Consider the following 15,482-nt stretch of genomic DNA (forward strand, 5'->3'; position numbering starts at 1 on the left):
AACCGACAAGCTTCTGACACACTAAAGCCAAGACCAAACAGGGATTGAGATTATATGTCAGACAGCATCAAAGTGTGTGTTTATTTATTAGGCGATATCCCAAATGATATGTGGAATGCTCACCTTCCAGTTTCTCAGGTGACATCGGGCAAGTGCGGCCATGCAATTCTCCGGACATCTCCACCCTTTGCCATCTAGAAAACAAAAGAAAGGATATTTCATTTGATATGCATGCAAATACATGGACACTAAAGAAGAAGTTCTTAAAGAAACAGTTCTTTACATGTTCTCTCATATCTGCATTTCTGAACGTGACAGCAATTAAACAACAGGATGTGATGAAAGTAGCAAAAATAGATTACTGGAAACACTCCTTGTACAGAAAAGAGCTATGTAAGAGCAATACAAAATTTCAGATTTTGCATTTTACGGGGGAAAAAAACAGCATATATTTGACAGACATGATGGTGTTGAATGAATGATGAGAGAATCTTAATTTGGGGGGAAAATTGCTTTAATATGTCACAAAATAAAGTTATTTAGTCATTTTCTATCTTGTTAAATTTCCTCTGCAGAAGGCATAATGTGTAAAGAGATACAATATAGATGCACAAATAATATCAATCAGATTTTATTACAAATAGCCTAATGAGGAGACTTTAGAAAATTACCTTTCCATATTTAAATATCCATATTTAAACTTTTAAATATATGGTCAAATGTGATGAACCATTGTTCTTCATTTCTTTACACTTTCTTTTCACTGAAATGTGTTGCAGATTTTCTAGCACCCCCTTGGGATTCCTGAAAACTCCTTAACTAAGCGATACAATGATTTTCTTCTAGCAACACCCTAGCAACCACACACACCCTAGCAACTACCTAGTACACCTGGCAATGCCTTGGAAACCACTTGCAACAGAATGTGTGGCACTATGTCTGCTCTAATAACGCATTCCACCTAAATTCACATTATATCATCATTAATCACATCGCTTAGAGGGTGTCCTTGACAACATGTATAAACATGCAGACAGTGAAAAGCTCTCTCGTGCTACACGTAAACTGCACACATTTAAAGGTGCCGGCTATAAAATGATTAAACAACAGGATGTGATGAAAGTAGCAACACAATTCAGAGATGACCTAGAGAGATGTTTTTATCTGCAGCCTTAAATATCTGTTTTACAGCACTCTGTTGCTATGAATAGCCTGCCATCGCCGAGGGCTGCAAGCTGTTGTGTGCACTGACACAGTCTGCACAGTTTAGCAGGTTCAATGAGTGGCATAAAAGATTTAAAGCACTCACTGCAGCTGACACTGATAAAACTCTTCAATTATAAACTACAAACATCTATCTATCTCTAAAAATGTCATAGGTATGTATGTATGAAATGTATTTATGTATGCATGTATGTATGTATTCATGAATGTATGTATGTTTGTTATCTATCTATCTATCTATCTATCTATCTATCTATCTATCTATCTATCTATCTATCTATCTATCTGTCTATCTGTCTATCTGTCTGTCTGTCTGTCTGTCTGTCTGTCTGTCTGTCTGTCTATCTAAAATTCATGACTCGAGGACAGAAAAGCAAGGTCCACAGCTAAACATTTGAGATGAAGCAGCAAATTACAAACACACACGCCTACACCCGATCAAAAGTTGTAAGTAAGTTTAAGATGATTCACTGTTGAGCAACTTCCTTTAACTTCAAATTAAGAAAGAGCATTATTCATCACTGCGGACGGTTGTCAAAACATGCAGTAAGCCAATGAGGTGAATGGTGATGACACAGGAATATTCTTTTAAAAAACAAATGTCATGAAAATCAAATGATAAGAAACCAAAGTCATCATCCTCCTGGCATACATCAGAGAGAACATGTATAAAGAAAGACGGACTGTGAAACTGATATGATAGTGTCTGGTTTCAAACAGTCACACTGAGCTGCTAATGCTGTGCTGCACGTGCCCACCAATCAGATTCTTCCAACAGAAATGATTGGAATATAATGTTGCATTCATTTATCTCGGAGGACGAATGCCATAGCAGGGAATGTCTAGGCAAACCTTTGTTATGCTTGCTCTTTCAGAATACAAATGCACAAGTGTAATTTTGCACAGATAATGCCAAAGTGTCAACAAATAGAGGTTGGAGAGGACTGTGTGCACCACTGAGTTTAAGTCAAGTCACCTTTATTTATATAACGCTTTATACAATACAGATTGTTTCAAAGCAGCTTTACAGTTATAACAGGAAAAAGATGCATTTCGGCTGTTATATGAAATATATCAGCTAAAAAAAATATTAACAATTATTAAATTAGTTAATTTATAAAGCAAAAAATGTCAACATCCAGCTCAGTCTAGTTCTCATACAATAGCGACAGTACAGTAAGATCAATAAAATTTTGGAATATTAAAGCTATGATATGTAATTTTTTCGCCAGTAGAGGTTGTCTATTCAAAACAAAGGCGTAGCTTGATGACGCGAGTTTTAGCACAGATTCTTGGGAGATGTCGTCTTCACCTCAGCCAGTGGAAAAGAATCGGGATGAGACTCGGGCAGAAATCATATTTGTGGATGATATTTTTAACGTTACTGTAGTATGAAGCAGAGCGGGGTGAGTGGTGTTGGAGCTGAACGAGGCCGCTAGAGCGATTGTTAATGAGAGACGAACGCGACACGCCTCGCGAGCAGTGGAGCTTTTATTATGCCACAGTCGCCGCTAAAGTTTATGAGGTAACAGAGCGCTGTTTGTCATATAGAGACATTTGACTGTGTTGAAAATGATGTTATAAGTTACTCTGTGCGTTCACTCAGCGGCTGTATTATGCTACTTGATAAAATAGTGTTTTTCTCTGAGGCATAGTAAAAGCATGGAAAATCAAGAAAACTAGATTTAAACAATAAGACTAAACGTGTTGAGCTATATAACAATAATTTGTTTTCTGTCTATAAATGTAACCAAACAGTTGTTCTCTTGTCTAATAAAACATGTAATATATTAAAGCGTCTTTAGTGTTTCCATGGTTTCTACAAAATAAAACTGGAAATGGAGGGTAATGCGAGTATGACGCCATTGACAGGCGGCTCCTGGACACGTCCCATATCTTTGGTTAAAATCATGATTTTCTCATGATTTACAAATAGTTGGAAACATTTGCGATATTGTAAGTACTCAACTGAACAAAATATGTAACACTGGCCTAGTGGTTTTGGGATATTTTACTGCAAAAATTGTACATATTGTGCCTTAAGTGTCATGTAACATGTTTATTGGTGTGCTCCATTTGTCCTCGAAAGTGGGAAATTCCTAGTTCCCAGTAGGAACTTTTAACTGGAACTCCCCCTCAAGTCAGAGTTGTGACTGGGAAACTTGGGGGAACTGCAAAAACCCAACTTCAGAATGAATATGGCTGCTCAGCGCATCAACCATAGTGAAACAGTAATAATAATATATTGTTTATTGTATATTGTTTTATTTTGATTAAATCCGATGGCTCAGTGAGGCCTCTATAGACAGCAATGCCACTGAAAATCTCAAGGTCCAGAAAAGTACTAAAAACATATTTAAATCAGTTCATGTGAGTTCAGTGGTTTTACCTTAATATTATAAAGCGACAAGAATATTTTTTGAAACAAAAAACAAAATAACGACTTTTCAACAATATAGTGATGGTCGATTTCAAAACACTGCTTCTGAGCTTTACGAATCGTGATTTGGAGCGCCAAAGTCACATGATTTCAGCAGTTTAGCCATTTGATAGGAGATCCGAATCACTGATTCGATTCGTAAAGCGCCAAAGCAGTGTTTTGAAATCGGGTGAGTAATTAATGACAGAATTTTCATTTTTTGGGTGAACTAACCCTTTAAGCTTATATGGGGAGGACGAAATCCAGCTGAAACTGTAAAGTTGCGCGCAGTCCTACGTCACCGGACTAATCTTCACGGTACTTTAGCCTGCATTGGAAACACAGACAGCAACAGGTCTGGAGGGAAAAAGATTTCCTGGAACAAATTGTTCTGAGTAATTTCGGAGGAAACGAGGCTATTGATAATAATCAGAAATGTTTCTTGAGCAGCAAATCAGCATATTAGAATGATTTCTGGAGGATCATGTGACACTGAAGACTGGAGTAATGATGCTGAAAATACAGCTTTGATCACAGGAATTAATTACATTTTACAATATATTCAAATAAAAAGCAGTTCTTTTCAACTATAATAATATTTCACAGTATTACTGTTTGTACTGTTTTAAATGTGTAAACTTTGTTTATGCACTGTTCAAGGCAAGCGCGAACTCCGTGGGCGTGGAGCACGAGAATTAAAGGGCCAGTAGCCCTGAATCGGCTCATTTATAATGATGCCCCAAAATAGGCAGTTAAAAAAATGAATTAAAAAAAAATCTATGGGGTATTTTGAGCTGAAACTTCACAGACACATTCAGGGGACACCTTAGACTAATATTACATCTTTTTAAAAAAAGTTCTAGGGCACCTTTAAAAATGCTACTGTGGCTTGGAGGAGAGACCCAAGGCATAAAAAGACCAGAATATCACAGAGACTCAAGGATGAACTCTTTTCAGTTGCACCAACCACCTGGTAACTGCCCAGAACAGCCTAGCAACCACCCAGAATGCCCTATCTACTGCATAGCAATATGGAAATATTTTACAGTCAGCTGTCTTCAGAAGTATCTACTGTTGTGAATAAGACAGACAGAGAGATGATCAGAGATGTAGATATTTTATACAAGCCTGTCTGTGAACTAAGAGACATGAGCTGCTCTGGAAGAACAATTTTGACAGAATTTAAACATGTTTCAGTTTCTGTAAATGAAGAGGCGTCTGTTTGGATTCTCTACTGAGAAACTTCTGTGTGAGCGTGACAGTGGAGAACCAGATGTCCAGTTATGAGCTCTCCTCAAACACACACACACACACAACGATCTAACGATCTAGCTCTCATCTCCTTGTTTCTCTGTGGTGTATACAGATACACACATCTGTCCGCTCCATTAAGATAAATGAACCTGCTCGCTGACATGATGAATCAATAACATTTTGCAAATAATAAAATCCAGCATGTGTGTGTGAAACAAATCAGATACACTTCTCAGCAGTGTCTGTTCATTATCTGTGGGGTCCAAGCTGTCAGTTGGAGAAATGGGAGCTAAAGGAGTAAACTGGGGTGGTTAACGTGTGTTACTGGGAATAATGAAGACCGATTTTGAGAGCTCAACTGAAGTGACAGAATGGACAGAGAAGGGGAGAAAGAGATGTATTTCTGAAAAGTGTTTGTATTTGTTTACCCAGATGACATTACAGAACATTCCACATGGCTGAGTTTGCTGAGTGAACCCAATGCATTTTCACTCCTCTAGTCTCAAACTATCCTGCATACAAGCACAAAGTGGTGCACTGTTCAATGCTTCTCAAAAATTGCAGCGTATCGGATCAAAGCCTTACCCAGAGGAAAATTATATTGCAATAAAATGTTGCTCTTTCATAGTTCAGTAGACAAAAATTCATCATTGAATCAAAATGGACAAATCTTGTTTTTTTATGGAATATTTCAGTATTTATTATAAAAGATTTGTCAGTGCACATCATTGTTTTTTAAATTAATGTGCCAGGTAATCTTTAATCAAAACAACTCCCCCCGCCACCTCTTGCAGAGACATCTCTTCTCTGATGACGTGTTTACTGGCACGAGGGCGGGGCAACCTGTCACATGAGATCCACCAATAGCAAACCACAACCATCCCATCAATTCCCCATGGACAAATTCAGTCCAGCCCTACATTTTTTCTTGTTTGAGAAACCTCCTCACTCAGAAATACATCACAACAGAAGAGAAAAGACTATCACAACTTCTGTTTATATCACTCTGCTCCTCTCGCCTGGTTGCCCACTGAAGCTAAGCTGGGTTGAGCCTGGTCAGTACCTGGATGGGAGTCCTCATGGGAAAAACTAGGTTGCTGCTGGAAGAGGTGTTATTGAGGCCAGTAGAGGGTTCTCACCATATGGTCTGTCTAAGTCCTAACGCCCCATATAGTGATGGGTACACTATACTGTCAAAAAGCACAGTGCTTTGCATGAGACGTTAAAGCTAGGTCCTGACTCTCTGTGGTCATTAAAAATCCTATGATGTCCTTGGAATAAGAGTAGGGGTTTAACCCCGATATCCAAATTTGCCCATTGGCCTCTGTCCATCATCATGGCTTCCTAATCATCTCCATATATACAGATTGGATTCATCACTCGGTCTCTTCTCCACCAATAAGCTGGTGTGTGGTGGGCATTCTGGTGCAATATGGCTGCCGTCGCATCATCCACGTGGATGTTGCACATTGGTGGTGGTTGAGGAGTTTCCCACTTCCATATGTAAAGCGCTTTGAGTGCAGAGAAAAGCACTACAGTATATAAATGTAACAAATTAAACTGTTATTAATTTATGCCACTTTAATGAAAGCATCCGTTTTTATTTCTTAAATTGAGGAGAAACACATAAATAAAAATTTGTCAATAGTTGCTTTAAAAAAGTATAGAGAATATAATTTCTTTTAAAGTATTGTGAAAGCAGCTCAGATCATTTGGTCTTGGAAGAATTTGATGGGAAATGTTTTAATTCATACTGAGATCTCTGAATTTTGACTGGTACCATGTTAGTTCCTGTCTGAAACCCTGAGATAATTGAGGTGTTTTTTCCTCAGGAGAAAGAAAGTCTGTAATACAATAATAGCATTAAAGTTTGTTGCAAAAAATACTTTTTTTTTTTAGAAAGAAATTAATGACAGAGAAAGCAAGTTCAGTAGTTAAGAACCCATTGCATATTAATACTGATAACCAATTAATCCAGGCAAGATTTGAAAAGATTAAAAAAAACCATGAAGATGCTTCAAATAAAATGTGATGCATTTAATGTGAAACAAAAATAGATGTTTATAAGTCAGAATGCACTCATAGCATGTAACGCTATTGCGTTCACATTGGTCTCTACCCCCTCCAAACAGTTAGTACGGTATTTAACTAGTTTTGACTCACACAGCTCAGAGTTTGCATATCATACACAAAACTGGAAAGCACTTCTTGATCTGGAAAGCTCTAACTTTATCTGAATTCTGGGAGGAAGGACACACCAGTTTCTATTATAAGTCCTCCTGGAAACCAAGTCATGCTTACAAGGTTTTGAGGATGAAATAATCACCAAACTGCCAACATTTTCCAGGTAAGTAGCATCAAATCTTGATGGGTTTTGTTTTTTAAGCGATTAGTAGCAACTGTATAATGATGGACATCAAAATTTTGATCACAAAGTCTATAAACATTCTCTGCTACCTTTTCATTTGCCGTTTTATGTTTGTGTTTTCTGCTGTGCAATACTTGTTAATTTCTCCATTATGGTCTAAACCTAAACAAATGTACCTATCAATCTCTTTCTGTCTAAGTGGGCTGTTCTTGTCCAAAACAATCTGTATAGCATGCACCAGACTTTATATCAAACACTTGGCTACACAAAACTAGTATTTAACTTTATGTAAGAATCTGACCCTCTCTCTATGGGCTCTAGTGTCCCTCTGCCCTGCTCTGACCCTGAATAAGGTGTTTCTCATTATTGCACAACTAGGCTGTTCATTAGTGGAGCCTGTAATAAATTATCCAGCGGTGGACTGCCACACGGTGACTGCGGCCCATAATTCTTACTAACACCACAGCACTCCAGTGTCCCGTGTGATCGCCTGACACTCATGTTATGCCCCGTTTCCATGCACTCAAGAGTCGTGAAACCTACACTCGCTATGTAGTCGCTTCATCAAAATTAAATGGACACTGAAAACACACCTGAGCAATTCAAACAACAGTTTACATGGAAAAATCTTGTGGGTCAAAAATGGATGCAAAATGTGAAACTAAAGAAAAATACACCTAACCATATAATTGTGCACATCGCTTGAAAAAAGATTAAAAGGTTCAGTGAGGTTCTATATAGAACCCTAGGGTTCTTGACTCAGTTTTAAAAAACCCTTTATGCCAGAAAGGTTTTATATAAGGTGAAATGTCTTAAAAGATTGCATAATATTTTCATGTTTAATGAATTATTTCATTAAAATTAAAAATTAATCAAATTAATTCCTTAAAACAAAATCCATGATAGGAGCCCCTAAAAGGTTCTATATATGAAGTGCCTGACAGAATATAGAACATTTTCTTCTAAAAGTGAGTTACGATAGCAAAATATTTATTTAGCTTTAAAAAAGGAAGAGAAAACACTGTCATTGTCAAAGGCTTATGTGTCCAATCAAACTCTGTATTTAGCACATTATTAATATTAACAGATTTTAAATAATTTATTTTATAATATCATTTTTGAATTAAAAAATTAAAAAACAAACTGTTTTATATTTAGAACCATTTTATTAAAAAAATGATAAAATAATTAACTATATTGTTTTAACATTTCGGTTCTTACATTTAACAAAAAAACAAAACATGTAAAATCTGGTTCCTGGAGCAAAAGCAGTTGAGAACCACTATATGACCCATTATAAGTCAGTATTAAAGTAATTAAAAGCAATTCTCCAAAATAGACAGTTTAGAAGTGATTAAATGGTATTACTGCTTTCAGCGGACAGTAAAACTGAAAAGTAATGGGTGCTTGCATTAGTGTCTCTTAAAGCAGGTGTGATTCGGACACTTGAGCGTTAAGTGACAGCACACCCAATCTCTCACAGCAACAGGAAAACGGAGCACATTAAAGACATTTCATCATGAATACATGGCAGGTTATAAACTAAAGAAACCCACCTATGATATTAAAGGTTTCCACAAAACTTCATCAAATTCTATCACTGTAAAGCACATCATGTGCCCTGTGAAAACACACCAGATACTGTACATCTTAAAAAAGAGCATACCTATGACTCAGCATTGCTACTTAATCTTTAAACATGACATAACAAATAACCCGAGAGAAAGGAATTGCCTTAGTCACATAAAACCATGCCAACAGACAAATAAATGAATAATTTTGATCCAAGGATTACAGGATACCAGGGAGTAGCCTGCAGTCAATTTGGAAGTGTTTGCGATCTGATACTGCAATGCAATATTACCTGCTCAACAAACACACCATCTCATCCAGATGGGGATATGGAAGATATGAAACTGGTTCTGTGTAAGAATCTCTGAGCATTCCAATCAAAATCTTTTAAAAAGATACTTACAAGACGGCACAGCTGTGGTGTGCCGTTCATTTGTTCCAGCACTGAACATATGCAATGAAAAACAATGCACCAGGACCAGAAGTGTGATCAAATTCATTGAATTTAGAACCGAGAATTTGTAGAAGAATTTCTCATAGCAGATGAGACTTCATAGCCAGATATAAGATCACGAATGGCCATAATAAGACCACAGAGTGGAGAAAACAGTCCTGGGATTCTCTTAACTGTATCCAGATTTCATCCCTTCCAGACAGGAAAACAGCTCTTTCAGGCGCACACTTACTGTCAGTCCCATAATCAATCATCAGCTCAGTCAGCAGAGAAAAAGCTTGTCAAATAAGCAAAGGAATACACTTAATTAAGTGTTTTGAGGTACATTTTCAACATGTTTGTATGAGATTGAGTCGTTAAGCAGCTTTTATTTTGCTTTAATTTTCTGGGATCAACCACCTTTCAACTGATCCAAGAATAACTGATGTGTATTTATATGGTTTTATAAAGGAAATATTAAAGGGAAAATAAAATTTAATTTTACTCCTGCTATTTAAAAAAGAAAAAAACAAGTTACACGTTATACTTATAGTGAAAAAGTAGACAAAAATATAACTTGAATCGAATATTCTGTGATGACAAATTATTTCGGATTCTTATTCTTTTGGGGCTTAGCAACACTTAAAGCAAGAACATTACTTGTGTTTATTATATAAATTAACATATTTTAAATTTATGTCGGAAATTTATCTGACATGTCAAAAATGACATGCCTTTTCTCTGATAAGGGCCACAATTAGTGAGAAAGGTTCTACCAACATAAATATATAAAATATAAATATTTACAAATTATTATTATTTAAATATAGCCTAATATAAATGTAGTCATTATGCTAATACAATTGTTCAAAGATGCGAATTTTATACCAATGCCCTACTATATAACATGATTTAAATTAAATAATAAAGACATTAAGAAAGAAAAGAAAAGAAAAGAAAAGAAAAGAAAAGAAAAGAAAAGAAAAGAAAAGAAAAGAAAAGAAAAAATATATAAGCCTACCTTTTCTGTCCTGATCGACCTCTCCTGTCATGGACTTGAGTGAAATAAATTAAGAAACTGACAAGTGAAAATAATCCACAGATAATGAAAATGTATTCCTTAAAATATTTCCTCTCGACCTCTCCTTGTAGTGAAGATGCATAATTCTGAACATCCACGTTTTTCACATAAAATTGTCCTGAGCGACCAGAAACTAGGGGTGTCTTGACTGACTCAGATGCGTCTTAAACGCAAGATCAGGCGCGTTCAGGTCCAGGACAGCCCGCGCGCGGTAGTTCCTCAGGAGACGCTCTCCACTCTAAACGCAGGAGCCTGTGCCAAAATCAAGTCCCATAAACACATGAGAGTTTTAAACCCCTGAGGTGTCAAATTCCAGCCCTTATCACATGATACAAGCGAGCGAAGCGACGCGACAAACTCCAGCGATCCCACAATAATCCACGAAGCTGTAACGCGTCGCTCCCCGCAGATTATAACGAGAGTGTTCTGATTGGTCGATTGGCTGCCTACGTCAGAATTCCATCTCGTGCACTGGAGGCCGCTTGGTTGATTATAATGAGTTCTAATGTTGTGAAAGACTCAAGATCAGGTAACGCGCTCACCTGGTCGAGACACTGCAGTATTGGAGCAGTATTGCAGCATTTCTCTTGCTCCAGCCTCCATTATCAAATATTCTGTTTTACTCTGTTCTACGAGTTTACATAATAATATAAACACATTTTTACAATTTCAGAAGAAAATGTGAGTGGCATAGTGCCGAGGATGTTTCCCAGTACACTCTTAAAAATGAAGATTCTTTATTGGCTTTTATGTTTCCATGAACATCCATGGAAGCTTTCCATTGCACAAAAGGTTCTTTAGATTTTTAGAAAGTTCTTCAAAGTAAGAAAAAAATAGTTCTTTTTTAGAACTGTTCACTGAAAAGTTCTTTCTTTGTGGAATCATCTATTTATCTACATCTATTTTTCCTTATGTGCCACATTTTAATACTTGGGTTTATAGAGTTTGTTCAAAACACTAACAATTATGTGAAATTCTAAAAATTAACAATACTAATAATTAGAGTAAGTAATAGTAATAATAGTCTTTAATAGATCTATAAGGATTAAGATTGCATGAAGCTCTTAGGTTTCACCTTTGTTCATTTTCAATAAATAAATACAGTATATTTCAATTTGGCAAGTGTGATAGCAAAGATACGCAGCCAAAGAGCATTTAACGACCAAGAAAATGAAAGAGAAATTAAAATCAGTGACATAATTAAATAAACAATAATGAGACATTCTGATTTTAAGGTCAAATACCAACATTGTGCGACTTTCTGGCTCAATCAGAAACTGCATTCTTATCTGTGATTGCATCACTTCACGGCTTTAATATAAATCAGCACAGATATCAACACCAGATTTCTGACTAATAGAATAACTGACAGGTTAGCAAACAACACACTTTCCCACAATACAGAGGCGGGATTTCTGTACAGCTGAGTTTATCAAGATTGGCTGCAGCTCAAGCTCTTCTGCGCCGGATTTTGAGTTGCTCTCAGACGGTGTGTGTGTGTGTGCGTCTGTGAAGCAAATGCCCATGCCATCAGAAACAGACAGAGAAAGAGGATTAAAATACCTTCCTCGGGCAGTGCAGGTGGAGCTTGACCTGATGTCTCTCTGGGTGCTGATGGAAAACCCGTGTCGGGGTGTAAACGAGGGGCTTTGGCTTAGTGGTTACAGATCAGGAAGGCTGCTAGTTTACAGGTTCAAATCATTGAAGCGGTCATACTACTACAGCTGACATAAAAGGGACTTTTAATCTGGGCAAATGTCCTTTTAGCACAAATATAAAATACATTGCTTTGGAAAACAAAGTCCTTGATAAATGACAAAAATTAAATGTGTGATGTCTGCTCATGCAAAACTCCCACTATGATTCCAGGATGATCCTATGTTGTTGTTATTGTCTTCTGAGGGCAGAGGTGCAAAGAGTACCTGAAAACCATACTTGAGTAAAAGTCCAGATTCCTTACAGCAAAAATTACTCTATTACAAGTTACAAGTCACCAATTCTAATACAACTTGAGTAAAAGTCTTACAAGAGTATCTGATTTTAACAGGACACAGCAAAATCCCCAGAGTTAAATCAACTCTGCTCAGAGAACATATGGTCCCTCTCTACATAGAGTTAAAATAACACTGAAGCAGAGTTAAAGTTAATGAGATAATTTGATGTTTGTGGAGTTGTTTAATCAGATCTCTCAGATCTTGAGAGATTTAATGTCTTTTATCTTCAGTTGAGTTCATTTTAGGCTGTGGCTGGAAGTCAGTTGTAGTTCTTGTGTTTCTCTTCAGTGATTCTGCTTGTTAACAGCAGGTGTTCATCACTAATGCTCAATCATCACTTAATTATCTCATTAACTAACTCTGCTTCAGTCTTACGAAGTATTTTACTCATACTGAATGTAGGCTCAAACATGCACTATTCCTCGACACCTAAGAGACATGCTGGTTAAAATAAGAAAAAATGTATTTGTAGATGAGAAATCGTGTTTATTTTCTAAAATCGAAATAAAACCGAACACCTCGATATTGCAATAAATCAAGGTTGACACAACAGTCTCTTAAAAGTCTACAAATTCTCAAGTCTCAGTCAAGCTCAAGTGCACAAAAAGGCCATAAGTAAACCAATATCCTTCAAAAAGGTCAATATAGTGGATAAATAAAATAATGTTAAGTAAAATTAAATAGTCAAAGTCTGTTTGCACTGGATGTGATGGTTTCGGCCTCATCAACGGCTGCAGTCATTACCTCATCTCCTAAATCAAACACCTGCAATTCAGACACTACCTGATAATGCACTCGCATTCACATAAAGTAGCCTTGCTGACAAGTTTGGGTGAGTAAAGGCAAAACGCACAAGATATAGTGCATTCAATGCCCTTAAATGGCAAAATCGCTTCTTAATAGCAGAAAAAAAAACTGCTGCAGAAAAAGTTTGGTGCCATGCAAAATGTAATGTGTAATTGCATTACTCATCACAAATGTACTGGAGTAAAAAGTAGTTGCTAATATATTTGATACTTAGTACAACTACAAAGTAGCCAAAAAGATACTTACATAAGTACAGTAACTAAATACTTTACACCATTGTCTGAGGGAGTCTAACACATATAGTAGATGCATCCACAAGCAAATCTCCAAGACTGAACCATCACAACTATTTTTACCAGAAAAACATCGGCAACAGTTTCAAACTAGGAGACAGTCAGGAACCTGACAGACGCATAGACATGTTCTTAAGATGGACACATTGTGTCCTGTGCCGTATGACACACAGTAGGGATTCTTGTTTTTCTCTCTCTCTCACACACACACCCTCAGCTTAAAGCAAACAAGAAAGAGCCCACCTGCTCTGACTAAAGCGACAAACCCTGCCCTCACACACACACACACTATTATATCTTCATGTTTTGTTATTGTTACAGTACATGTGCAGTATAGCTTTTCACTGTGAATATTATGTAAATGGTCAACCTTGTTTATAATATTTAATTGTATAATAATCGTATAATATATATGGTTTATAATAGTATATCTTTCCAATGCCCTGTATTTTATCAAATAAAATAAAATTAAACATTTTTGAACACTTTAGTCACACTTAAACATGTCACTGTAAGACAATATCAAATAAGTGTCATTTGCACTTATATGCTGCAGGATCTTCTTCATATTTGCTCTTTTAACCAACTGGTGGTATTTTGTAATTTTTAATGGATGTAAGAAGTAATTTCACACAAAATCACATTAACTATAAGCCTCAATACATACAAATCTACATGTCAACAACAACAACAAACTTCTTTTCTAGAAATGATTTGAATTTAAATAAATGCACCTTGGTTTGATTTTGATATTGATATGCAATGACATTTATACTTTGTTAATTTCAGCATAACTTAAGCAATAATCAAGCGCAGTAATTCAAGTCGCTTTGAATGAAAAGCAGCTGCTAAAATGCAACAAAGTACGTTTCAAACTGCATTTTTCCCAAGCGCTGTCTCTAACAATAAAGCAGGCCGTGAAAACCGACTAATGACGGATACGACTTTATTACGATACTTTCATTTACTCCGGTCGGCTTCTGTCAAAGTGATATATATTCAGGGATACGTTCTTCAGCTGCGAAAACAAAGCACTTCGCTTGTAACATCTTACAGTGTGAGGGAAATTCGGTCCCCGTAGTGTGATCACAGAGCCGAAGCTGACCTGCGTTCAGACAGATGTGATGGAGTTCGCTCAGGAAGCCAGACTGCATGTTTTCAAAATTCTGGGTACACAAAGTTCTCCTAAAAAAAAAAGTCTAGTCTGGATAACATCAAACTAATTAAAACAAAAAGCGTGCTGTTTTTCCACAAGAAAGTCCTTAGATTTGGTATATTTTGACAAAGTGTGCCAACATTAGGAGCCAGAATTTTACACTCTTTTTACTCTTGTGACCTGATATTTAATCAGGGCAATGAAGAATAATTTACATTAATAAATGGCTGGGGAAATAAATAACCTATGAAATATGCAGCATCTGAGCCAGTATGAAATTGCATTTGTTGACCAATGCCATCAATCCAAAGCACACTGCACTCTTAGAAGAAAAGGTTCGATATAGAACCTTAAAGGTTCTGTCATATACTGTAGAACCTTTTAGCGGTTCTGATCATGAGATCATTTTATGGATTTAGTTAAACCCATTAAAAGTATGTTTATGCAGTCATTGAAGAGATTTCTCCTTATATAGAACCTTTTTGACATAAAGGGGTTCATGTCAAAACTCATGAAACCTAGGGTTCTCTATTGAAATCGAGTATGTGGCTTGAGCCCAAACAGTGGATTGAGGAGGTCTATGGTACCTGGAAAGAGTTCTCCGCTCTCGTTCCCATCTCGATGCGTTGCTCGGCTGGCGCAGGACCTGTCGGAAGACATCAGAATGCAAAATTACATTTGAGGGTGGCATTTAAGACAGCGCCTATGTTGTGACCCCAGAGCCTGACCTTTGCCCCTAGTCCCTCTCTTCTTCATGTGTGTCCAGATGTCCCACTGAGATCTGCTCTCACTCTGGCGTCTATTGTGAGGAAGTTCTTGAGCAGAACGAGAAAACAATGGTGTCCAACACGACTGCGATCATCAGACGTTGACCTCTTGGA

General features: G+C 36.8%; 1 protein-coding gene across 2 annotated transcripts in view; it reads right to left on the bottom strand.

The window, feature by feature from the left end:
• The window catches only part of rad54l (RAD54 like), a 40,217-nt gene that overhangs the window by 24,670 nt on the left and 65 nt on the right, over nucleotides 1-15,482 (bottom strand). Inside the window, exons 1-3 of one of the 2 annotated variants that reach the window (XM_067373304.1) lie at nucleotides 15,330-15,482; nucleotides 15,189-15,247; nucleotides 124-194 (exon numbers count right to left, since the gene is read on the bottom strand). The exon at nucleotides 15,330-15,482 is cut by the window's right edge and continues 65 nt beyond it. In XM_067373304.1, the coding sequence (XP_067229405.1) occupies nucleotides 124-162 (39 nt within the window). In that variant the 5' untranslated portion in view covers nucleotides 163-194; nucleotides 15,189-15,247; nucleotides 15,330-15,482. Of the gene's footprint in view, nucleotides 1-123; nucleotides 195-10,291; nucleotides 10,414-15,188; nucleotides 15,248-15,329 lie in introns of those variants that run through there. The other variant, XM_067373303.1, reaches the window with a different exon arrangement.

The sequence above is a fragment of the Chanodichthys erythropterus genome, chromosome 21 (genome assembly GCF_024489055.1).
Source record: "Chanodichthys erythropterus isolate Z2021 chromosome 21, ASM2448905v1, whole genome shotgun sequence".
In the NCBI taxonomy this organism is placed as follows: Eukaryota; Metazoa; Chordata; class Actinopteri; order Cypriniformes; family Xenocyprididae; genus Chanodichthys; species Chanodichthys erythropterus.